The 27,654-nt window shown below is 34.4% G+C and overlaps 1 protein-coding gene across 1 annotated transcript in view; it reads left to right on the forward strand.

The window, feature by feature from the left end:
* Nucleotides 1-27,654, forward strand: part of LOC149080634 (tachykinin-like peptides receptor 86C) — a 169,930-nt gene that overhangs the window by 125,685 nt on the left and 16,591 nt on the right. The window contains exon 3 of the mRNA XM_089239788.1: nt 21,162-21,380. Coding sequence (XP_089095914.1) covers nt 21,162-21,380 — 219 coding nt within the window. The remainder of the gene's footprint in view (nt 1-21,161; nt 21,381-27,654) is intronic.

Genomic DNA, 27,654 nt, shown 5'->3' on the forward strand with positions numbered 1-27,654 from the left:
ATCAAACTGGTTAATCTGTCAAAACTGTCTCAAAGTGTAAATGCAACCTAATATTACCAAACGGAAATGAAACATTCGTGGCTAAATATAGATGACGTTGAGCTTTAATGTACTTATGATATACAATTGATTACTTCAAAGTAATCAAAACGCAACTGATTTATTTTAAAAAGAGAGCTCGGACTTCTTGCTCGGATACTTCTAGATGAGACTATGAATTAAAATTAATATAGATTCAATTTGTATTTTAATTTAGGTAAATAGCTTTTTGAGGTATGATTTGGTTCGCAAAATTCAAATCCTGTGGAGAAAAATCCCTTTCGTAATTAGGTTGAGAAAGCGCTAAAGAAAACACGTGAAGAGGCCTTGTTGGGTTTCGAAATACACGACCGTCAATTAAATTGTTTTTAGTTAGCAGTTGCCAAAAATGATTAATATGCCTTTTATTTACTTTTTTTTCGTTTTTTTGTGGCATCAGTTTCCTTTTCATTGAAATTTTCTGCCATAGAGAGTATATTTTTTCATAAAACTTCCACCTACACACGTCAGCAAATCATCCTAATCCTTTGTTTAACAAATTTCATATTATGAAAGACAGGACCACCTTCATTTTCCACAATATTTTAAAATGTTTATAAACAAAAATTTTTTACATTTCCAATTGACTTTCACCGTCTTTCTAGCTCGACGAGCCTTCAGTAAAAAATGTGATCGGGAAAATGAGAAGATATTTTCAAGAAGACCTGACAAAATTAGCATAATCATGAATAAAAACAATTAAGGCTTGTCAAAATGATAAAGTTCTTGAAAGCTTTTGTAAATTTTGAATTCCAAATTAGCCCTAAAAAATCTTTGACAGCTAATCCAATTAGTCAGTACACAAGAAATTACGCTACTAAATTGTATACGAGCATGTAAAATGTTGAACATAATTTAAAAAATACATAGAACGTTATCACGTAGAATTGACTATGAACTGCAGTCTCAGTCTAATATAATCGTGAGTTTGAAGGAGCCGAATCAAAAACCTCGATTTTTGGAAAATAAGAAAATTCCCACATTTTTGAATTTGCTATTTTTATGAGAACAAAATATGTCTAAAATTTGCCATTACTAGTGGGAACGATATTGTGTTTTTGTTTGCATGATATCAGTGGGCTGTTAATAGTAATTGATCTACTAATTATTTACTATTAGATCGTTACCAGGCTGTTCTCGTTTCCTTCTTCAAACTTATGACTCAATTAGCCCTGCAGAAAATGTAAAAAAGCACTATAAATATCATCTGCATTTTTAGCAACTCTCCCTTTCATCATACATATTTTACTTTCTCTGCGTATTTATCCAGTATATATCGTTTTTTATTTCGCCTCATCCTCGTATGCGAAAGATCATCTATACATATATAATAGCACAGGCCCGTAGCTAGAAATTTCGTCCGGGGGGGGACCACATTCATTTCGGGGGAGGACCGAAGTGATAAAACAATAGATTTGGCAATCTTTTTCACTTTTTTCGGCCATTTTCTCACATTTGGGGGGGGGAGGGAACCAGACCCCCAAGTCCCCCCCCCCTCGCTACGGCCTTGTAATAACATGTCCTTATTGACTGACTGATTCATCATCACAGAGCCGGAGCCCCTGAAGCTCCACTTGCGGAAAGCACAGCAAGCTAGAGAGAAAATAGAAACAGATAAGGATAAAGAGAGGATAAAGCCTCGAATGACACTGCTGTACATTCGACCAAAAAGCACTTCCTTTTCCTAAGTTTTCAAAATCCGTAGCTTATTATAAATGTAATCAATATGTTTATAACTTTGAGGCACATTCCTTCAATGATAATGTTGGATACATGTACGTTTGGGATGAAATGGAAGGGGGAAGAGGTTCTGAAGAAATTTCTAGCATTATTGTGAGACACCTGAGAGAGAAAGCCTCTAAATATAAGGAACTAATTCTATATTCTGATGCATGTGGTGGCCAAACCCGGAACATCAAAATGTCCTTACACTGTTGAAACTAGTCAATAGACTCATTTGACCTCGAATTCCTGGTGATTGAAAGGGAATAATTAAGAATGTAAAGATGCCCAAAATTTTGATTTACCGAAATTAAAAATTATGATTTTGTTTCTACCACAGCTTTGGTAGAAGCTGTCCTAACAGAAAGGTTACCAAGGGAGTTTCTTTCAGTTGGTTGTATATCAGATGACTGCGAGTTGTAAGAGTTTATCCCTTCATGTTAGAGTTCAAAAAAACCCTCAATGAGAGGATCTCCTTTTTCAAAAAATAAATTTGGAAAAACAGGTTCGTGGACGAAAGTTCCTTTTTTGTGTTATGCAAGTCAAAATGCATTGTAAGCGGACCATAGAAAGATCACTTTGGCCAAAAAGAAAGATATGATGTGTATCTCCTTCCATACATTTCACCTATACATCATGTATATTTCAGAATCTTCCAGTGAAGGCAAATACTAGGCTCCAAGCTTCCTCTAGAACTGATGCAGGTGATAATATTTTGTACACAGTGATTAATTTACGACAAATGGTAACATTTTTTATTCATTGTAATTGATATGTAGTTTAAATATACCTAATGAAAATATTTCAAAATCAAGAATTTTTCATAATATAAAACAAATCATAATGAAATGTCACTTATACATTGTAACATCATATTTTTTCACGTAGAAGCTTCAATTCATAACCATAGTGGACCAAGTCCTCATTATAAAAATTCTCAACAAAAATACTGATTTATTACTTGTAAAAGCAGGGCATTAAAAATGATATTTTTAACTGAACTCTGATATATTTAATTCTTTTACATCACTTGAACTGAGTTAATTATCTATCAAAAACTTTAAGGCGTTATAAATCCCTAATGAAGATAAATGGACTTGGTCTACTATGGTTGTGAACCTCTCATATGTGGTGATCGAAAAATAATGAAGAATGAATGTACAATTCGGAGCAACAGGTTCTCAAACTTTCGTCACCCGCGGGTTCATTGCCCGATTCAGGATTAATCCGCGGCTCTCCAGAATAGTTTGGTAGATAATTTTGCAAAAAGAACCGTTTCAAAACATAAATAGGCACACAAATCAATATCTCCAACTCACCGCGACGCCCTTGACAAAAGTTGGTGAAGCACACTTTGAGAAAAGCACTGCTTTAAAGAATACTTATTGAAATAAATGTACATCTACCTGAGGATGTAATTAAATTTTTTATTCATTTAAAAAAATAAATATACTATTTTAAGAAATATTTGGTTCCTCTCACAATTTTTCATGTTTTTTTCGTTCATTTATATAATCAGATGGGTGGATAACCTGCTATTACGTTTGTTTTTGATAAATCATTATTTATGTCGATAAAGTTTCGAATTTTCAGAATATTTTAAAACATATAAATTTGTAGTTTTTTGGAATTTTAAATAACAAATTTTTCAATCCCGTTGTGATAGGTAACTATTGATTTCTTCATGTTCTTTTTCCTTTGTTTTATTTGCTGCCTAATTAGTGATATGTGGTTTTTTCTCAGAGCTATATAATAAGGGCTGTCTCTTGAGTCGTTACCGGCGGAAGTAAAACGGACGTCACTGCTCTATAAGTGAACCGATCAAGCCCGCTTTGATACCTTGTTAATTACGATAGTTTGAAATAGAGCTGCACTGCCCATTAAATTGAATTATTTCAAAAATTATCTTTCCAATTGTCATTAATATCTGGATATTCATTTTGGTTTGCTACTTCAACCATTGAAAAACTTAAATTAGGAAATTTCGTTTTTTTTTATGATGTAACTTCCACCAAGAATACGTTTCTCTAATCCAGTTGAAATACGAACTTTAGTTAAATTTCATTGTGTTGACTGAAAGCAACTTCGAGAGACAGATAATTTCAATCATCTTTTGAACATTCCGATCATTTTTAGTTATCTTTTTGATTTCATTTGAATGAGGCGTAACTTTTAGAAGAGTCGACTTCATCTAGATGTGTAATATGGAAATCCTTCGTGGGCCACAAACTGGCATGGATGCAGGGAGGAGGGAATGCCAAGGTCTCCAATTTTTTCATTGTCATTCTGGCCTCCAAGCCAGAAGAACAATGAAATATAATCGTCCTATCCCGTAAAATATGGGACGTTTATATACCGTACGCCATTTACTTCCACTAATTCGCCCTCCTATATATATACAGGGGGATTCAGAAAAAATGGGAAAAACTTTAAGAGGTGATAGCACACACCAATACAAACAATTGTCATCGAAGAATGCATGGTCTAACATGAAACAGCCGCTCCGCAAACGTTAAAACGGCATTTGTGTTGAAATTTATCGGGAGAAAAAGAACACCATGCATGCAAATGTAACCTGGGGAAGAAGAAGAAACCGTATGCAAATCTGTGTCACAGTGAATAAAAGGCACGGACGCCAGCCCTGTGAAGTCATTCCGCGTGCAACCGTTCTAACAGTTGTAACGTACGAAATAATGGCGCACTTTAGTAATACTGAGTCTACGCCTTTTATTCACTGTGACGTAGATTTGCATACGGTTTCTTCTTCTTTTCCAGGTTACATTTGCATGCATGATTGTCTTTTTCTCCCGATAAATTTCAACAGGAATGCCGTTTTAATGTTTGTGGAGCGGCCGTTCACAAACGCAGAACGCGTTTGCGTTTCATGTTAGACTTGTCACTCTTTGATGACAATTGTTTGTATTGGTGTGTGCTATCACCTCTTAAAGTTTATCCCATCTTTCCTGAATCACCCTGTATTGGTGTGGATCCACGGATGGCCAGAAAACTGTACACTGGTCATGTTTTATGATTTGATATCTTTCTTCAGGAACATCTTTAACGGACATTGGTAGCCCATGCGTTAAGACGGGCCTGGCGATCGCACAATTCATATTTGTTTATCACTAATTTACATAAGAAGCGCCAAAATGAATTGCCAAAATAACCCACGAGCACACCACTGATACTAAAACAACAAAAGGAACAAGAATCCACTCACTTAAAACAGTGAAATTAGCAACTAAACTGTAAAATAATCCACGTGAATACAGTAAGTGCTAAAATGTATCAGAGCAGTGATGTCACGCAGCAGATCCGCCCTGCAGCAGGACCCTGCCTACACAGCTATGGTGACAACTTCAAAGTGTAAGACAGCCCTTACTATACAGCCCTGGTTTTTTTCTAGCATTGAGGAGCTTGTGACGTCCAACATTTTAGCTCTGTTTTCTATTTTCCTATTTATTCGCATATGAATAAAAATTTGCTATCACCATCTGACATTCTTTCTCTCGATTCCATCATATATTACGTTGCTGTACATGAGATATCGGAGCATGCATGTATTCGCACATGTTCTATATTTAGGGAGTGCTGCCATCTGCCTCCGAATCGGAAGTGAGAAACTGGCCTGTTGATGAATATTTTCACGAGTGTAATTTTAACATTGTAGGCGATATCGCGGTTGCAAGACTTTTTAAGAGGAAAACAAATTGTGAGAATTTTGCCTCGAAATGGGAAAATCTCTGAGTCAGACTCTACTATTGTTTGCAGTTCGTCGTTGCTGATGGCTGATGCTGAGTAACCAAGCAATTTATTTCTAGAGGTCATGTATGAATTACCGATCAAAATTTTGGAACAATTGCTGCATGGTTCGTTCTTTTACAGTGTCATCTCCAAAGACTTTGATATAGGCCGCGGTACACCAGGTCGATAAGAAACTCACCTGAAGTGCCTGAACTTTCCTGACACAGGGGTACAACAGAAACGGCGACATTCGTATCCGGCTTACTTCCATGTGGGTTGTACGTGATCAAACTAAAAAAGCTGGCACTGACATAATTCTTAACTCGCCGTGCAGGGATACTAAACCGTCTTTATACAAAACATTAGAACCATCTGGTGGTATTTATATAACTATGCAAATCAAATTAATTTATCTCGAAATCTTTTCCTGATAAACTTTCATGTGTAACAACATAATACGGGGTTAGGCGATTTTGAAAATTTATATTTTCAAAATTATTACACATAAATACTATATAATGAGTGATACATAAAAATAAAAACATTCAAAGTTAGGTTTTTTTTTTCAGTTACTAATCGTTGATGTGTGAACCTTTCGTAGCACGACAAACATATAATCTGTAATCAAGTTCATTCCACACATTTTGTCAATGGTTTAAAAAACGGTTCAAAATGCAGTGCTGACATGCGTTTTTAAAGTTCAAATTTTCAAGTTAAGTGTTTTTCGGCAATGGTGGTTCATAAAAAATTTCCGAAAATTTTTGCATTGTTTTTCACTATATTTAGAGGAGTTTATCGTATCTTCAGTATCTCGATTTAATTTTGCGTTAGATTTAGGTTTTTATTTAATTTATTGTTTTTTTTAAAATCAAATAGGTTGATTTAAAAAAACAATGTCTGTTCTAAATTGAACGTAAAAAGTAAGCATGAAAATACATTTTTCAACCCGATGTTACGTTTCTAAATAAAAGTTGTTTTTCTTGTTTTGCCTTTTTTCGCTATTCTATTTGTTGAACTGATATTTTTTGTATTCGCAAATTTTACTCGAATGTGGTTTTCTGTTCTGTTTTTTTTTTACAATTCTGCGATAGAGTAACTGTTTCCCCCGTAATTTCACATATCATTTACTATGGTTAGGAGAGCATCATTTTTACGACCATACCAGTCTTTTTTCTCCTTTGCGTGTTTTGAGATCTTTCTAGAAAACTATTAGTTTAAAGCTTAAAGCATGCTAATGCCTCGAATTCCCTCTTTTTTCTTAATATGAATTTTAAATTAAGCATTGCTGTCGGTTGTTGTTAGTTTTTTTTCTCTATTTATTCGAAGAAGTGTAGTGTTGTTATTGATTAAGTTTATTTTCGAGTCGATTTGATCGTACCACATCTAATACTCGTTCGCGTGTTTTTTTTCCTTCTTTTTATTGATGCAAGGGAACGGTATTCCTCAATTAGACTTAAATGTAAATGAGCTCGGTCGTAAATGAATTAGACTTTTTATTTGCCCAAAATTGGTTGTAAAGATAATGTGACATGACTAAAAAATTTATTATAACAATTTTTAACTGTCTACCCTACTCAAAAAAATACTATGATGTATAGTTTTAATTAAATCTCGGAAAAGAAAATTTTTATGCATTACCATTCATTCCCCTAAGCTATTCTGTGCGTTAAGACTTGTTAAAATAAATTGCTATCAATTAAACTCATTTAACTTCTTGATAAAACTTATTGTTTATTTTATGTTTATGTTGCGGTGAAAATAATTATCGTGATTGCGCGTAATTTTTATATTCTCCTGTAATTTCAGTTACTTGGATAAATTTCACTAAACTTCTCACATTTTCTTATTTTAATGTTTTAATAAAGTTGTTCAAATAATGAGTTAAGAAAATTTTAATAAAATAAATCGGAAGTATAATTTTTTGTTTCGTATTTGAAAAATTTAATGAATCGTAGAAATATAATAATTTACAGCAAGTGAACGATGTAATCGTTGAATAAATCTCGTTAAAATGAAGGTTAATAATTGACAACCCATTACTCGTGATATTCATAATATCGTCAAATTTTAATGATCGAGTGTGATCCATCTTGTATTTACTTATCTAAAATTGTGCATAAGTTAGCGTGTAAAAAAGTAGCATGAAGACAACGCGATGCAACATAGATAGATAGATAGATAGATAGAACTGCTCACAACCCCAGACTGATGCAAAGCAACTTACTTCCGTTACCTCAAAAGAGGCAGGGTTGTGACGGGAAAATTAGCAAAAATTAATAGTAGAGTGGAACCCTTGTCGCGTGCTCGCAAGTATCAATCACTCAAATCGTTCTACCTATGAAGACAGCTATCAAGTCGATGTAACATACAAGCCATTTGGCTAAAATTGATAGTTAAACCCAATGCCCAGGGAGAAAAATTGCACGTGTGCCCAGTGGCACATAAGGGCTGGAGACCGCAGCTTGGGATTTCAAAAGAAGTGAAGAGAAGACTTGTGTGGCAATTAAGAAAAGATGAAGTTGGCATGTTGAGGTGAAAGATTCGAATGATCTAAATACACAATACATACAAAATATTTAAAGCGTTGCCACTGTGACTGGAAACGATGAAACAAAGCCTCCGTCCACAGTGCTGAGCAGTTTTGCTTTTCTTTCTTTTTTCTTTTTACAGAATATGCAATATATACACGCACACGCATGAAAACACAGAGCCTGTTTTTTCATGTCACGATGCATATACCTGGTTCGCAATTATATGCTTGAGGAAAATGTTCTAGTACTACCAAATCGTTGATGAGTCATTTTAGTGGATAACAAATGCCTCGATAACAGAGGGTTCGTAGCTTAACGTGAAGAAATTTCTCATGATGTTAAGAAAAACAGAAATGTAAGTAGCCCTATATTGATTAATAGTTCAGAAGGAATGACAACAATCATCTAGTAAAAATATCAAAGGACAGACACATCAAAAAATATATGCCGCAAAATGAGGAAGTTCACTGGAAAAAAAATTAGCATCGAATGGGTAGAAGCATCTGGGACGAACGTAAAGTCCCTTAAAAGACATGAGTGTTCATTTTGAAAGGCTAAAACTAAACTGTACTTAACAAGACAGCATCGTTTGAAGCATCAAGATTAGCAACTAATAACAGAGGTGGATCAGACAGGATTAGAACAAGTTGATATTCTCTTGAATGAATGAAAGATTCGTGTTGGAACTCTAGACGATGCTGGAACGTGCAACGCGTCTTCACTGTTTCATGATGCAAGGTTGTACGTCCAACAGAGGGGGTAGGAAAGATAGTGTTTCAAGAACAAAGTTTATTCGAACGTATATTGCTAGATTTTAAAATACAGTAGAACCTGGTTAATTCGAACTTGGTTTATGAGAATTTTGGATAATTCAAACTTTTACGAACCGCCCCCCCCCCCTTCCGAGTTCTCTATCTAATTGAATGTTAACATTTCCTGTTTAATTCCAACTTTTTCTAATTTTTTGGGTAATTCGAAATTTGACGGGGAAAAGTCATGATTTTTGTATGAGCAAATTTGGTTTGTAAACGTTGTACAATAAGCCAGACTTTGCTTTTCTCGATCAAGTTATACAAATATAAATACAAAGGCTACAACAGGCAAAATGCCCAATGAGGTGGCTGTAAAAACATGCCCATAAAAAATTTGGATGTTGAATACATATCTAAACTGTATCAAAAATACAGCAACCCAATAAGAGCGATAAAAATCAATAATTAATTAATATTAACCAATAAATATAAATATACATATAGTGCCCATAAAAAATTATGTTGTGACAAGTTAATCTTGTGTCTATGACTTACGGACTGCCCACTGCATCGCATAAGCATGTGTTGTGACTTCTCTTTTTAAACCACTCCAGGTAGGTCTGGAAGTCCCATTGGCGCAGTGGTAAGATGCTCGTCTTCCACTATGGAGGTTGCCGTCAAGGTCCATGAGTTCGAATCCAGCCAAAAGAACATCAGAAAAGTTCTTTACCTGTTGATCCTGGGGCGATCACCGATAGATGGCGCCTTCCTTTCCCATCCAAATTCACTAGCTGGAAATTGAAATATGGCGATTTATGACTAGAGTTGGTGTGTGGTAAGTCGGGAACGAGCAATGGTGTGAGAAAAACATAATTTTTTTTTCTCTGGCTCGTTCCATTGTTTCAAATTAACCCTTGGCAGCACTAGGCGAATGGCAATATCCTTGATTTTCGTATCATCTCAGTACCTCTGCTACCTTGTCCACGTCCTTCCACAAAAAATTTGCTGAAACCTCAGATATGAAGTAGTAACTATTGGAAAAACAACAGGTAAAATTATCTATCATTACTACGATCAAATAAAAATTGGCGCAAGAAAAAAAGTTGTTTGGGAAAAAAACAAAAAAACATTCTCTTCAATGAAGTTACGAAAGTTTTACTTACATTTCCTAGTACGTACCTATGTGAAGATGGTTTTTCTACACTTTCTGTCATGAAAATTAAAAATAGGAACAGATTACAACCAGAACATGATATGAGATGCTGCCTTTCAAAAATACATCAACAGTTATTCAAGGTCAAGTATCACACTGATGTAAAGTAACAGTTTTTTTGAAGTTATTTCATAAAATATTTTGATTTTCTCTTTATTCGTATTTTCCGTTTTCTAGCACTTTATTTTGCATACCTTCCTATTTTATAAATCAATGATTTTCTATCTTTTGGAGACCGTGGCCCAATAAATTGAACTTTTATGAGTCGAGCTCTTGATCTCGAAAAGTTGTACATAAGAAATAACGGAAGATTCATTATCTTACGGACGGTGTGACTGATGCCCCGTCTCGACCGATGAGAAACACTACTGTGTGTAGATAGCTTTCGTACAAATCCACTTGTTGTGCCACCGGCAATACTAATTTCCAAAATTAAACATTTCGTTAATAAGCAGGCTGATGGTATAACCCGTATGTTAATGTATTTATGGCCTTCTCAATTGTCTGAAAAGAATCTGACATATATTGCAAAGTCCGTCAAATCACGTCCCGTCCCCCATACTTCCCAAATTCATGAACAATTCACCTATATTACTGTTTTAGGAAATAAACTTTCCGTTTTTTATACTATCATAGCCCTCAGGCGGCAACAGTGTGACGCCATAACTCATTTGCTTAAAACTATCAAGTGGTTATAATAAAGTGGCCACTCAATTAATGATATGAAAAACCAAAAACTCACGTCACCTAATTGCAACTTATGTTCGGAATTGTTTTAAACACCTAAACTTTCTTACCTTTTACACAGAAGAAAAACATTTACAGTACTTTGAAAATTGTTTTTGCTTATTCATCAGTTTTGTTTTCCTTCATAAAAATTCTTACATTGGGAGAAATTCTATCTTAATTGAATGAGTTTGTTGTGCAATAGAAAACATGGCTTAAAGCTTTTGTTTTGCTCACTGTCTATTCGATTACGAAATTCGATTTCCGTGACCAAGTACGCTACAGTAACCTGAAAAAAAATTGAATCTTTTTTTTTTCATGAATGCATGTCTGAGTTACTCAATACAGCATTCATTCAATCAGCAAGGAAACAGTACAAAAACATTTGTGGAAACAGTGCCCAAAAACGGTTGCCCTAGAAACATGGGTTTTAAGAACTCTTATTTTGAGTAAACTACCATTATATAACAGTGAATTATTTTTGTGTTTTTTTTAAAGAGAAGCAACTACTGAAAGATTCAAAAATAATTTAACTGTGTTGAACTACTTGTATTTGTCGTAATTCCCAGACGATTAGCCTCGGTTTTCATAGTTAAGTTTTGGCGGGGCAAAGAGACGAAGGTGTGACGTATATAATAACAGAATATATATACAATTACATATGAATATATATATATATAATAAAAAAAGTTCACATTGAATGAATTAATGAATATATATATATATATATATATATATATATATATATATATATATATATATACACATATATAATTCATATACATATATCTATATAACATAAATTTAGAAAAATTACTAAAATATTCAAAAGAATAAAAACTGAAATATTAGAAGAATGAAAAAGAGCTCAAAGTTTGTGCAGCTACCACTGCGTATACTGTTCACCACAACATTATTAATATTAGATACTCAAATAGTGATTATTTTCGATTAAAACTATTCATGTATTTATATCGTCCTTGTCATTAAAAGTTAGGAAGGCACGGCTCTAGTTGAATATTAATTAAAAATAATCGCATAATCAAAAATTTTTGAACATTGCATTTTCGAAATTATTCTGCAGAAATATTTGCTTGACTATTTCACTTATTCGGTTTGTAAAAATTCAAAAAAAAAATATTCAACGTTTTTTTTTGTCTAACGTATCTTTATTTTAACAAGTGTGTCTTTATTCTTATTGATGATATTACCTGTATTTTTCAGATAATATTGTCGCGAGCCGAGATACACTACATATTAGATAAAATAATACATTGATCAATTAAATACTCAAGATATTGTGGAACATTTAACTTTTATCTGATTTCTTATATAAACTCAAGACATTTTTTAATCCACATTTTCTTATATTCACTCATCCCCAATCAGTTAAACAACAGTAACAAAAATTAACTTGCTCACTCACCACTTTAAACCAGAAAAGTGGTCGAGAGAGTCAACTCTTGTTTTCCTTTGTTTAGCTTCCTAGAATTTAATTGGTTGAACAAAAACACCTGACAACCAGCCACGTTTATGGTAGGTTCAAAAAGTTAAAAAAAATCCAAAAAATCAAAAAGCATGTTATGGCATGACGTCTTTTGTCATGTGAACGACGATTTAGACGTGACTGCGTCGCAGCTGTACATACCTGTTATAGTAAAATAAAATGATTGTGATGTAGGATTCTTAAGCGAAGGAAAGAAACCCAGAGCATTTTATTTTCTGATTTATATATATGAAGGTAGATTTATAGAATGAATACGTGTTAAGGGGGGAATTGTGATCATGACAATATAATGCTGTTTAGTTGGTAATGTTTTTCAATTATATCCTTTATAGTAACATGTAATACAAAACATAGTAAGGACAAGGGGACAAAAAAGCTGAATTCTCTCTTCCGTAAACCACACTTTGAGCTCGCTAGATATTATTTGAAAAATTGCTGAAAATTTATTATCCTTTTCTTAATGGAAAATATAAATATACAACTCTCTATACTGCAATAAAAGCGCCCTTGCGTTATTATTTTTTCCATAATCGGGTCACTCACACTTATTAGCAGCTCATTAAAATTCACCGACTACTAGAAAGAAAAATGGATACTTTATATCTTATATAAATATTACTTAGTTTTATATTGATTCTCTCTTATATTCATTTTTTTAAACATGTGAGACGTAGAAAATTATTTGAAGCTCACTAAATAAAATTAAAGAGTTACTTAATTGCATTACGATTAATGAGAAATATGAATTCAAATCAACTTTAGAAAAAGTTCAAGCGAATGTGAGTAAAAAAATTTTATTTAGAAATTGAAAAAAAAAAAAAAGAGTTCTTTCAGCTTGTTCTATATAAAAGAGTTCAATTTTAATTTAAATTCGTAAATGAATATCAATCGAACACTAAAGCAGATTATCATCTTAGGTCCTTTCAGAGCGGGTTTATGAGAGTGAAGGTAATGGAGGGAAGATAATAGAGGTTTTATGAGACTGAGGTTGAAAATGAAAAGATGAAAGGTCCCAGAAAAGAGTTGATTGAATAAGAGTATGATCTCTCTCTCTTTTTTCTAAACAAAGTAAAATAGAAAAAACATTTTCAGTAAATAATAAATATCTATACATCTTATGATTGGGGATTGAACGGAGAAAAAGGCGTAAATTCTGGTGTTGGCAATAAAATAAGATTATGGGAAAGTTCACGCTCTGATAAGAAAATAAATTTATTTTCAAGATTAATTTTTCGGTATAAAGAAATTGTGATGACAGTCTTGGTTAGGCTTTCTTTCAAACATATCTGGATAATACTCCCCTCATTTCACTTTTCAGCTATCTATCAAAGAAGATCAGATAATATGATAGTATACACTGTGTTCAAAATGGCCCATCCGAGACAGTTGTTATCGGTTTAACCTGTGGACGATGTTATTCAAGGCTCCATACATAGATAAAATGAACGAATCAATAGCATTCAATTAATGAGATTCAACAGCATAAACCTTTCAAATTAGTTTGTAGTTTCGTATTGGGAAGTAAAAATATCTGATTATAAGACAATAACAGCGATGAAAAAATGAACAAAAGAGCTCACGTCATACAAAAAAAAACGAATTTAGATGAAAAATAATCTAAAATAAACTTAGTGTTTCACAATAACTTTGTTAGAGCAACGTTGAATAAATATAAAAATGTTGTTACAAGAGTTGTTTCTCGTCTGAGCCAACCTACACAAATCGATATGTTTACGCTAAATCTGTCAATGCAAGCTTGTTATTTTCTTCGATTATTTCCAAAGCATGGGCATCAATAACTGTGGTTGGATATAATCTACCAGAAGAATAAAAACGTCTAGTCTGTGCTCTTGGAAATGACAACAAACAAAACCTCAAAGAGAGTACTTTGTAGGACGTGATGCATTTTTTTCGCCATAAGGAATTACCGGGCCAGTAAGATATGAACATGGCTACAGGAAAATCTATGCGGTAATTCCATCTTGAAACGCTTTTAGCTTATCGTGGCAATCTTGTATATAAAGCGGAAATTATTGTTTTTCTCGATTTTTTTAAATACAGTTATTCACCGTAAACCTCACATAAGTATATGGATGCGCTCATTTTTCCTCTTCTTGTCTGATCATACCGTCCAGATGATTAGGGGGGGAAAATACAACACACACATTCTTGCATTTGTTTTTCCTCTTTTGTTTTTTACCAACATAATATTTTAATTATTTTTCTTTTATGCGCCGTTGTAAAATTGTACCGTTCGTAAAATACTGTAATTGCATAGTCGTTGGAGCTATCAATTACGTTCTGCTTTTGCTACATCCATTGTTTTCTTTTCGAACAAAGAAATATCAAGATGTGAAAAAGTTTATTTGTAAATTTATAAACTCTTGACTGAAAAAATGTATTGCTCAAGAAAATAAAGACATAATGAAATAGCGTTTAATGGCGACTCTCTTGGCTGCTATAGCGTTTAATGGCTGCTGATGTCTGCGTTTAAGCGTCAAGTTTGCTGGAACTCATTTATTCCATGTTTTATGTTAAGCCGCTGCTCCGTTAAACTACCGATCGCGATTAATTTTACCCAGACAAAAATCCTGAAAACCGAAACATTAGTTACGTGTTTTTCAACATAAAATTGGTACTCAAAAAATCATCTGAGGCTTTTTAAAATAGTTACTTGCTATGAATAGTATGTAAAATTAAGTAGTTTATGCACATCTTCAACTTTTGCGCGTGTATGTGTGTGTCCCAGAACTCTAACTTCCAATCAGAAAATATTGCTCGTCTGCATTTCTCCTAGGCTCAAAAATCATTGTTTCCGAGAGTGAATTAGCCAACATATTTGGATTAATCATTTGATCATTTTTGTCGCACTACGGTCATTTTCTGCACACGAGGGCTAATTAGACCGGGACCTACAATTTATTGCTGATCCCGAACAGCAGCTTTTTTTTTATACTCATCGAGAGGTTGGTGCGCTAACCCCTCGGTGTGGGACTCCCTGCCGTAGCAATCTTTTTTCTTTGGTCATGTCGCCGTTTTTGTGTTGCACCCCTGCGTCAGGAAAGTTCCTGACAAGGACGAACCGGGTATCGAACTCGCGACACATCTAAACATCTTTTAGTACTTTAGGCGAGTATCTTATCGACCTAGGCTACCGCGCCTCGATATTTGGATCCAAAAATAGCCAGAGATAGGGAAAAAACAGCATATATTAAGGGATAAACTTGAAAAAAAAGCGTGAAAATTCGCGCAAGATTCTTTAAAATTGCAGTTTATTAAAACTTTTCTAAATTTTGAGACACCCTTTTGTTCAGAGACCAATATCTCTGCAAATACTGTTCAGTGGAGACAAGACAACAACTTTTCAATTATGAGTTGGGACTACACATTTATGGTCAGTAGTAAAATAAATGACGTGTCTAAAATTGGCAAGTCATTTGGATACATCTTTTCACCCTTTAAGCGGTTTTTAAAATTTCACTGATCCGCAGTGGAAGTCACCAAACTCTCTGTAAAAGGCCGCATTTGTTTATAAATATGAATATAAAATACAAAGCACATAAGGCAAAGTGCCCAACGAGGTGGCTGAGGTGCTACATGTCAAAATGTGTGTTCTGAGTTATATTTTTGGCCCCTAACGTATTTATGTTTTCAGAGTTGTGCTTGTTTTGCGTTCTTGCTGATGTCCATCTGTTTTCCATATTTTGAAGTGCTTGAATGTTCATGATATTGTGTACGGAACTGCAATAAGTATACATATTTAAAAATAACCTCACTGACAATGATGGTTTAAGTAAAACACAACAAAGAAAGATTACAAAAAATTGTGTGGAACTTGGATTCGTACACACACCGGTCGTGGTTTATCACTATGCGTTAGAACCCACGTCTCTACCGATCAGGTTACCGTAACTGTTTCAAGAAGAATATTTTTTTCTGATTTTGTGTATCTGAGATTGTCCCCCCCTCCCCTCCAATATGGAGAATAGTAAAAAAAACAACCGAGGAAGAGAGAAATACTCCGGCTTATTCTATTTATACTGTGCGCATATTCGTATACTATCAATGGGTGGAGATACGAGTCTTCACCCGTCCAGAGCCAGCACCGATGTATATTTTAAGATTTACAGCCAATTACACGCGATGCCTTTTTAAAACTTCTCAGGCATAGGGGGTGTTAGTTGAAATGTATTGCCCTTTTTACAAATAAAAAGAAGGCACAAGAATGGTGTAACTTCAGATGCGTGACCGGATGACTCATTGGCTGGACCAGCACTATTCCCTATTTGTGTCATTCTCATTGTATGTTTTAGAACTGTGCAGAATGGCTGACAGGAAAAGGATAATCGCGTTTTTCGGTTATATACGTGATCACCTTCCCCCATCATTAGCCTGGATAATCTAGGTTCTACTGAGACCTCTATGAATTGGCACCATCATCATCGTGCCCCCCCCCCAGAACTTCACGTCTATCTCCGCCTATGATACTGCCCCGAAGGGAAAGGAAGAAACCACTGTCTCTCTAGTTCTGTCAGCAAACTTTGAACAGAAGCAGTTGAAGGCGCGTATACACTAGTGCGCCGATCTTGCAACGCACGCGCCGCCCCCCCCCCCGCAGTGGTTCTAATCCGCTCGTGCGTACACAAACTTCCTTTGTGTTCCTTTCTTTCCTTCGTGTTCGTTGAATACACCGATTCCACGTGGGTCCAGTGTGTGAAAACAGTTCAAGAATCGTTCACAACACCGTTCCAATTACTGAACAAACAATTGCGAATACTTTCATTGCATGATCCTTAAGGTGGAAAAAAAGGAACACAAAGAAAGTTTGTACACCTACGAACGGATTAGAGCCGCTGCAAGGGGTCGTACGTTGCAAGATCGACGTGCTAATGTATACGCGCCTTTAGGCATTGCCGCTATAAGAGTTAATTGAAAATACAGTGAAACTCCTCTAAGACGGCCACTCGACGTTCCGCAAGAAAGTGGCCGTATGCGGAAGTCACCGCCGAATAGGGGTTGTATGACAGGAAAAGCACATTTCAGAGGGCTTGTCAAAATAACGGTTTCCAATGTCACAAAAAAATCTTATGCTCGGTTTACTTAGAATGCCCACAAAACAGATACATATACAGTGAAACCTCGCTACAACGATACTAGATATAATGACAAACCCTCTACAACGGTATTTTTCAAATACTGTTTGGAACAGCCTATAGTCTGTAGTGTTACACTTCTCTCGATACAACGATATCCTTTACTATGATAAAGCCCTCTAGAACAATATTTTTTAGGAAGATTTTGAAATCGCCCCACACACAACTTTTATTATTTTTACTTAATTTTCACTCAAAATATCTTTCAGTATATTTTTTTAACTCATGTCACCTTTCAGTTCTTCCGAGGATGTCAAATAATAATATTGGTGTTGGGTATCACCTTATCGCCGAAAGTGTTCGGTATCGCTACTTTTTTGTGTGATACACCAAAGTGTACTTTAATAAACCCCTTTACAGGAGCAATACACATCTAACTGAATTTTTTTTATCAGCTAATCAATTAAAATATTTTTTGCAGCGAATAAATACACAAAAGGACATTTTTTGGTGATACTGAAAACGTCAATTTAGAAAAGTTGCCCACAGCGGCATAAATTTGATGACATGTGATGATCATTTTGTGACTGTCGATTTAAAGATAATTCCTCTACAAAGATATTTTTCTTGGTTCGGTATCGATGGACGACACGACAAAATCGTTGCGTGTGAAAGGGGACTTACGTATATCGAGGTTTCGCTGTATCTTATGCAAAACTTGAAATACCAGATCATCTGATCAATTCCTTAATCTGTATTATCCGAGATCTGTTCGTTCTTTATAGCAAGTACTGTACATGTTCTTTCATCACATTTATTTTACTCCCTCACTGTTATTCGACTGAATCTCTGACGAAAGTATCCTCAAAGCCAAAACTTTCACATCCTTCACCTATCGAGTACAGATCATAGGTTATATGTCTGCTTTACCGTCACCCCGGGAGTAAATTTTTAAACTGTCTTATCGGCTAGCAGCAACCGTATAACATTAGCCTTTGTCATCCTATTTACAAATGTCTCCAACCTGATAATGTCGTACATGAACAGAAAATCCGATTGATCCGAAGAGGTATGATAAAGATTATACAAAAAGAACTGCCAGCTCTGAATGCACTAAGAAGAAAAAACGCACAAAATTTTTTTTTTTAAACTCTTATCTACAAGGAAGTGGCCGCGGACAGGTTGACCGCTGACTGCACACAGGGATGGCCGCGGAATGAGGGTGATTTTTGTATTTTGTCTATGGAGCCTATTGTCCGTTCCAAGGAAAACTGACCACGAAGGGGGTGGCTGGGGAATAGGGGTGACCGCCTAGGGGAGTTTCACTGCATATTTCTATAACCAACGGTTTAAAACATAGAGGGTGAATTAAGACTTAACTATACACCCTGTATATAATACATGCATGCGCAGATTGGTGTTTCGGGGTTCCGTCGTCTTCCCAGAGAAAATCCTGTGTATTCTACTGTTAAGTAGGTATCTATTTATTGTCAAAAAAAAGAATTTTTATCGAGAAAATACGATTGTTATTATTATAGCCGTCAATATAAATTCACATATTTAGTGTGAGATCAGAGCATATAAAAAAGAATAACATTATACGGACATTTAAAAAAAAAAAGACGATGTTTTTATTTGAAACACCAATACAACGGGTGTAGAGCAGTTGTAAATTCAAAAACAATGTGCAAAAAAATTGCAAATTCAGTTTTCTTTTCAAAATTCTCTGTTCTCTAATTGAAACATCAAATTCACAAAACACAAAAATTTCCTTCTTTGTGCAGATACTTTGAAATTTATGAATTTTCTTGCTAAACTCAATTTTCAAGAGCCTGAATTCTCTACGCTTTTGCTATAAAACCTTCAGAGAACTTGAATAACTTTTATTCCATTTATTCTATCTTCTTTCGAACTTAACTGTAATATAAACCTCCAGATTTGTTAGCAATTACCTATTTTAAAATACCAGCATGTTTAACCTTACCTCAGTCTTTTCCTTATAAAGTTGAAAGAGTATTTGAAGATATTTTAAGATCACATTTTTTGCTATTGGTTTGGTCTTCTTCTTAGTTAGGTTATTATAAATACTGCTGTATGAAAAATTTATTTCACAGAATATTTCACCAATTTTATTGTTTTTTACTTTGAAATTTTTTTTTATTTACCTTAAAAAAACCTTTAAAAATATTTAATAAATCCTCTGAATAAAACAACAAAATGCTCTTCAGGGATTCGAAAGTTAAGAAAGCATACAAGAGACCATTACCCATACCATTCCCCTGGGATATGATTTCTCTTAATAACAAACAATGTACAACAAATTTTTTTAAATTTTAATGTCAAGATATATCGCAGCTCTTGAAATCGAACCAAATTTGTATCGTAATTATTTCGATCATAAACATTTAAAATGAAACATAAGTGAAACAGATAAAGAATAAATCAAATCATAAATATAAATATAAAAGAGAAAGAGTCAAAAGCTATGCCAAAGATTATTCCAATACCCACAAGAATTTTTTGTAATAAATTGAATACGTTCATTACCAAGCAAATATTATATGTTTGTATTTTATTACAAAATTGCTGATTTACATATTGATTACTCACAGGGTACTAATATTATCTTACATTTTGAAAAAATAAACGAGCAAAGAATGATGTTTCACATACACAGGATAAGTTGAATAGGCTTAATAAGTGCGCATAATATATAATATAAAACAATGAAGAAACGTTTAAATATATATAAATTTTAGTTACTCAACTTATCTAATATTATTTCGGGTTTACCTTAAGATCTCACTCATTCCATTTTGCTTCACGGTTCAAATAGTCGTCTAAAAAGGATATTCGAAAGTCCAAATCTTCGTTTTTTAAAACAAAATTTACTGAATTGGCTTTAAAAATATAGAGCTTGAACCAAACAAAAAAAACTTAGATGTTACATACATGAGTTTAACGGAATCGCTGAAAAAGGCACATATATGCATTAATATATGCATATATTAATGCATATATGTGCATTGAACCTTTTCTCAAAAGGCTCCTTTTCCATCTTTTCTCCTTAATATACTCGATATCGATGTAATCCGAAAGCATGGTGCTCGTTATATATGACAAAAGAGATAAAAGCCATGCATGATATGCTCTGAGAGAAACAGTTGAAATATCTTCTCTGATCCCCTTATGTCGGTCGATATCTAGTAAATAAAAAAAAACGGGAAAATATCAATGGAAAAGAAAGCTATAATATAGAAAACACTTTTGTATAAACCGCAAGGACATAAATTAACTTCAAAACCGTTTGAGCCACAACTTATTTTTTTCCCGAAATTACGATAACGAAAATTATTTTCTATTATGCAAACCACTCTTTTCTATGACTCAAACCACTTTTTCTATTACGCAAACCACTCTTTTCTATTACTCAGAGAGAGAGAAACCCTTCAAAAGTTTAGATACTAAAATTTAAGGAAGACAGCAATCACAAATGTATACCTCTTGCTTCCTGTCCAAGTTCAATACCTTAACTGAATAAAATTCATTGTTTAATTTGGAAAAAAAATGTGAATATTTTTCCTAAATATTTAAAAATGACTTTTTCCTGAACTATTCAAAAACCCAATTTCCTGTATTTAAAAACACTGGATGAATGGAAATTTTATGAGCATACAAATGCTGACAATTTTTAATAGTTGTTTATAAGTGTGAAATATTTATATTTTTATTTATTTATTTTACAAACGCAGTAACTCTTTTTTTCCTAATTTGTTATTTAATTTTTTTTTCTAGGTACGTCGCTATTGTACGTCCCCTAAATCCAAGAATTTCCAAGAGACTTACGGCTGCAGTGATTGCCATCATATGGTTCTTGAGCTGTCTTTTATCACTTCCCAATGCTCTATATTCAACAGTTCGAACTTTTAGATATCCGGATGGGACCATGCGCACTGTGTGCTACCTCCGATGGCCAGATGGACACATAAGTGGAAAATCCGAGCTTGATTATGTGTAAGTTAAACTGAGGTGTACCATGTCCAATAAGAAAAGTGCTTAACCCGTCTCTGGCGTGGTATTACGTCGCAAGTTCTATGGGAGAAATACAAACACCATTTTTTCGCTTCCCTAGTGTGTACGTCGATTTGAGATAAGAAAGTAACCCTAGGAATTTTTTCTACGAGTAGATATAAAAATACGTTTTTCACTAGAAATCTTCCCCCCCCCTTTTTTTTCTCTGATTGTCGTTGCTTGAGGGGGTTGTGTTAACGGTTGTGTATTAGAATAATTTCATAGACAGAAAGGATTTGAAACTCTCTGACTAGCGTGTTATCGAATTAGAAATAATATCATGTACATATGTACATATCAGTATACAAAGGTGTAATGTTATTGAAAATACTGGGAGGGCTCAAAAATATTGGAAGACTCTCAAATCCAATATTTAGATGTATTATCGAGATGGTGACAAATATTGAGGACCGGATAAAAGTTCACACAGTTCTATGAAATGATTCGGCATTTTTTTGTTATTTTCTCATTATATTATACCTAATACTTCTTTTCCGACAAAATTTTATGCTCTTGAATTAATTTCTCATTTTGTATTTTTTTTAATTGATATATGTTTAATTCAACGTCGCCAAAAAATGCAGGGGGGGGGGTGCTCGAGCACCCATGGCTCCGACGCAACAGTTTTACCTATGAAGTTATAACGTAAGAGAGTGTAATTTGGCCATGCTATGCTTCAGTGATTTTTGCTGAGGCCTGTTTTATAAATTCCGAAAAACAAATAATGTTAAAAAGTACTTTGAATAGTTGTTAAAGAAAAAGAAATTAATGATCCACGGTATATCTCAATGGAAAATATGAAAAAAAATAGGGGTTTTTTTCAAGGAGTCTCATTCCGAACAGGTGAAAATAATGTAGCCAGCAAAGTCCTCGATGTGCATATCTCAAAAAAATAAATAATACGCATTTTCGCGAGACCTTATTGATTTAAAAAAGTTATTCACATAAGAAAACTTTCAATTGAAATTTACACAAAATGAAATATATACTTCGTCGAAAAAATAAATTTCTTAACCTTTAACTAAATTAAAATAATTCATCCAAAATTGAAAAATAATCATTTAATTAAGAGCTACATTTTAGACAGATAAAAACAAGAAACAAAAAATGGTAACAAATACTCTTGTTTCTCTCGGCCGAAAATCCCTACCTACTATAATAACGAATATTCACTCATAGACTTCCGCAATCACTTCCCGACTGTAATTAAATCGCTAAAACCTGTTTATGAAAGTAATCCTGTACATGCAAGCATATAAAAATAATAAACTAATTAGAATAATCTGTTCTCAAAAATAAATAATATCTAAAAAAAACCAGGTTTCCATTTCGGAAGAATCCTTGCATTGAGTGAAGAAGAAATATATTTCATTGAAAGAAGTGAGTAAAAAATAACATTGAGGGGTTAAAACTGTTATTAATTATTAATATAAACCATATTATATCTTTTTTTAGCGGCATATCATAAAAAAATGTTTTGATCTGAAACAAAAACTGATAAATTGATTTTCAGATTACCCTTTATGAAAAATCCATTTCGATCGATAATTATCACAATCTTTTCCGTTAACTAAGAAATTTATTTGCTCACAACTGTATAGCATGCATGTCTTGATATGTCATAAACTTATATATGAAAGCCTGAAATGGTTGTATACTATTCAACAATGGTTGTGTACTATTCAACAATGGTTGTATACTATTCAACAATGGTTGTATATTATACAACCTACTCTATTCCGTGTAAATTCTTTCTTTCATACTTTTTTAATTAAGTTTATTTTGTCATTAATTCTCTTTCATTGATCGAGAGGAACTGATAGATCGAAAGTGACTTATTTATCTTAATTCACTTCTTGGAAATACAAGAACTAAGGTTCAGCAATTTACAGATGGTATTTTGTTGTTCTAGTTACGAAACTTGCGTCGCAATGGCGCCAAAAGACTGCCAATGATGCAAAAAAATTCTAAGATCAGTCAAGTGTTTACGAATGAGAAGAACATACTATTCCCGTCTCTTGTTGTAGCGGAATCACCACATAGAGAACCACTGGAATGGTATATTGGCTATAAACGAAGTTCGGGAAAGATTCTATCATGTGTGTTGGTGTTCTGGATGAGATGGAAACTTATCTGTGAAAATTAAATAAGCGGGACAAATCCAAAGCATCATTTGAGGCCTATCCCTGCTACAGTAGGACCCGCATTTAACAAGGAGCTTGTTACCAATGAAAATGTTTGTTAAATCCAGTAACTCGCTAAATCCGTTTTGAAGTAAAAAAATCATCAAATTACAGCAATTAAGTTTTTATAGAAAATATGCATAACATTATATTGATGTTGGACGTGTTTCACTATTGCTGAATAGATAGATTTTTCTCTTTAGCTCATAGATTTTCTATGAAATGTTAATTTGATTGTTTTTTACTCTATTTAGTATTAATGGCGGCCATTAAATATGCTAGCATACTGACCCATTCCAAGAAGCAAAGGTTACTGTTAACGATAACTACGATAATGATTCATCAAAATTCTGATTGGTCAATTTCTTATCTTCACTTTCCTGTGCTTCTCTCTCTTTTCGTGCTTTAAGAAGTACCGTTTGTTCCTGCTTTATTGAAACAAATATTACGGTGTGAGTGGCTTTTTGTTTGACCATTCAATTGACATTTACCCCTCGACAAATGCATTACCGGTATATCCGGTCAACTGGTATACCGGTTACTGGTATATCCGGTCAACCTGTGAAAAACCATTTTACCCGCATTTAACGATGTTCTTTTCCAAATTTCTTCCATTTTTCGAATTCGAATATCTCTGCGAATATTGCACTTGAAAACATTAAACTTTTTCTGTTGGCATCGGGAGAGACAGAGCAACAATTGTTCAATTGGAAGTTAGAGCACAGGGAGACCGTACCAAAATTTAATTTTTTTATTTTGTTACACACAGTATTTTCACTCTTAAAACTGGTACAGGGTAATTTTTGAACGCCTGTTGATCATTTTTTAAATTGGAATCATAATTCTACTACTGAAAGTTGATTAGATAAAGGCTGTGCTAGCGCCTACAGGAGGTTCCCGAGTGGCATGGTGGTAAGATGCTCGTCTACCATCGTGAAAGTTGTTGTCAGGGTCCCGGGTTCGAACCCAAGGGAGGATGTAGATAAGATATTTTCCGTAATGAACTCGAGGTGACCACCGATAGACAGCGCCTTCACTTCCAACCCATCTCACTAATGGCAGTAAATTGCAATATAGCGGTATGGACAGAGTTTATGTTTGGTGAAGTAGCACATACAGGACGCCCTGTATATAGATTGAAGTGCCATGGATTCACATCTGTTGAGTTTTTAAGTGCTACATATAGGAATCCATTTTATTGACGACTAAACCGTTTCCAGATTTAATCGAAATTATGTGTTTTGAACAAGGAATATTGTGCCATGTTCCACATATTTCATTAGTTATTAGGCCTCTACTTGACCCGTTCTTAACCCATTTGCATCGCATGATCAGCTGTATGCACATGAGGTTGCAACTACAGCAACTGAGATGCAATATAAATATGATGCAAATGGTTAAAGATCGACAGAAGGGTAAATTGCCCCAGAACTATGGAGATAAGTTTCTATTCAGCTCAGCATAATTTCTGACACCAGCGAGCCCCCACGTACGTCAGAGAATTAGTCTAATTAGTTGATTTTGTCAAAGGTGTCGTGAGGGGTTCAAATATTATATGGGGGAAATCATCGCTGAAAAATTTTCAGCTTATGAAATTCACGCAAGAAAACCGTGGGTAACAGCTAGTTTTTTCAATATCACCCAACCTTAATATAAACACACGCATTTTTGATCGTGTTCGTATTCAACTGCTTTACTAAAAAAAAAGTAGGAGATATAGCCACATTCTCGATGTTATGGCACGTCACTCACTTGGTCACTCATACAGTGAATCACTCGGTTGCTCATGCGATCAATCACTTGGTCGATCATACAATGAATCACTCACTTGGTCACTCATACAGTGAATCACTCGGTTGCTCATGCGATCAATCACTTGGTCGCTCATACAATGAATCACTCACTTGGTCGCTCATACAATGAATCACTCACTTGGACACTCATACCGTCACTCACTTGGTCGCTCATACAATGAATCACTCACTTGGTCGCTCATACAATGAATCACTCACTTGGACACTCATACCGTCACTCACTTGGTCACTCATATGGTCAATCACTCGGTTACTCATATGTTCAATCACTCACTTGAACACTCATATGGTCAATCACTCAATCACTCACTCATATGGTCAATCACTCAATCACTCACTTGGACACTCATATGGTCAATCACTCAATCACTCACTTGGACACTCATATGGTCAATCACTCAATCACTCACTCATATGGTCAATCACTCAATCACTCACTCATATGATCAATCACTCAATCACTCACTCATATGGTCAATCACTCACTCAAATGTTTATATTTTTCAAATTTATATACGTATTATTCATTGATTTCAAAATTTTGGAATGTAAGTTGCTCCACGATAACCGAATGACACCTCCCTCCTACTCAGGTGGTTCCGATGAGGCAGAAAAATGAAGGGATTCAATAAAACACGCGGGGGGGGGTGCGTGCATTGCCCTGTATGTTCATAAACTATTGAGAGCACGCTTCATAGAAATTCTTGGGGCTCAACTGACCTGCGTCAGGGTTAGGGTTCCGCCTCCTATGCAAAAGGCATGGTCACGGTCAAATATAAAATGTGATTCTCCTCCTTGGCTTTATCCACAAATGGCACACTGGTGCCTTCGTGCCCTACTTTCCACCAAATATCTGTGAAACTAAAAATATCGATCTCATTTCAATGCATTCTACTACCTTTAAGAATTAGATCTTCTTTTGAACCACACTGTAGGTTTGCTTACGCCTGAAATGTAAGAAAACACGAACGATTCTACACTTTAGTTTCAGAAGAGAAAATGAATGGTTTTATTTTCCCTAAAAAATGCATTCATAGTACATTTAAGTTTCGTTTAAACATTTAATTTAGTTTTTATTAAAAAATAAAATTATTTATTTAAAGATAATTTAAACATTTATTTCGTTTAGACATTTAACCGTCGCGACGGTTAAATGTCCTCTCAGTAGGTATTTTTTAAAAATCAATGCAACGACTTGAAATTTTCATTTTTGCTCCAAATGGTTCCTTTGAACGAATTAGGAAAAGTCGCTAATCAAAATTATTAAATTTCGAAAAATAAAGTTGCAAACGGTGATGAAAGTTTAAAAATCGGTCAGAAAATAACAGCGCGGTAGTTCTTGTCTTGAATTACAAACAATTTTAATATCGTTTTAGCCCAGTTAGAAAATGGGCGACCAAAATATTTTTATGGTAATTGCTTTCCTTCGCTATAGGAAGGTCATTGCAAGAGTAGCTCCACACGTATATGGATCACAGCGAATACTATAGACTGATTACGACATTATGCACGGAAATGCTTGTCAATAAGGGAGGGGGAGAGAACACCTTCTAGCTTCATACATAGTCTCGTAGCCTGGTGACGATAACTTACAGGAAAAAAAATTAAGTTTGGTTACACCTTAGCTTCACAATGCGCAAAAAATCTTTTGACGGGGAAACAATTTGATAGCATTATCTCTCCGAAGTTTCGATAACTAGAAATGAATTTTTTTTCCATGTTACTGTGTTAATCCGCTTCCTTGCAAAGTGATAATAATATCAGAATGATAACATCATCCGTGATTCTAATAAGCAGCGATGACTGTGTATATGCATTTACACACTACACCTAGTGTTTACTGACACAAAACTGAACTAATTGGAAAATAAAATAACTTAGAATAACTTAATTTATATACAAGAGGAAAATATACTTAAGCCTATGTAAAGCCAACCTTTTCGCGTCATATCGCTTTTCGCGCGCGCGTTTCTCGTTCAAGTTACAAACAAGTCAATATCTTTTTAACCCAGTAAGAAAATGAACACCAAAATATTTCTATGGTAATGTCGAGTAAATTTCTCACTTTGCTGTATCTTGTATCTTCGTGACAACGTGTCAAAAATTCTGTAATTCTCATCGAACGAGGAAAGTGAGCAGTAAAGTGGTCGTTAAGAAAATAGGAACACGTAAAGAGTTTTTTTTTTTTTTATGGAAAAATCGTTAAGATGAGTTCAGCGA

This window comes from Pholcus phalangioides, unplaced genomic scaffold (assembly GCF_987345545.1).
Source record: "Pholcus phalangioides strain wild (caught in Gottingen) unplaced genomic scaffold, Ppha-v1.0 ptg000011l_1, whole genome shotgun sequence".
NCBI classification, from domain to species: Eukaryota; Metazoa; Arthropoda; class Arachnida; order Araneae; family Pholcidae; genus Pholcus; species Pholcus phalangioides.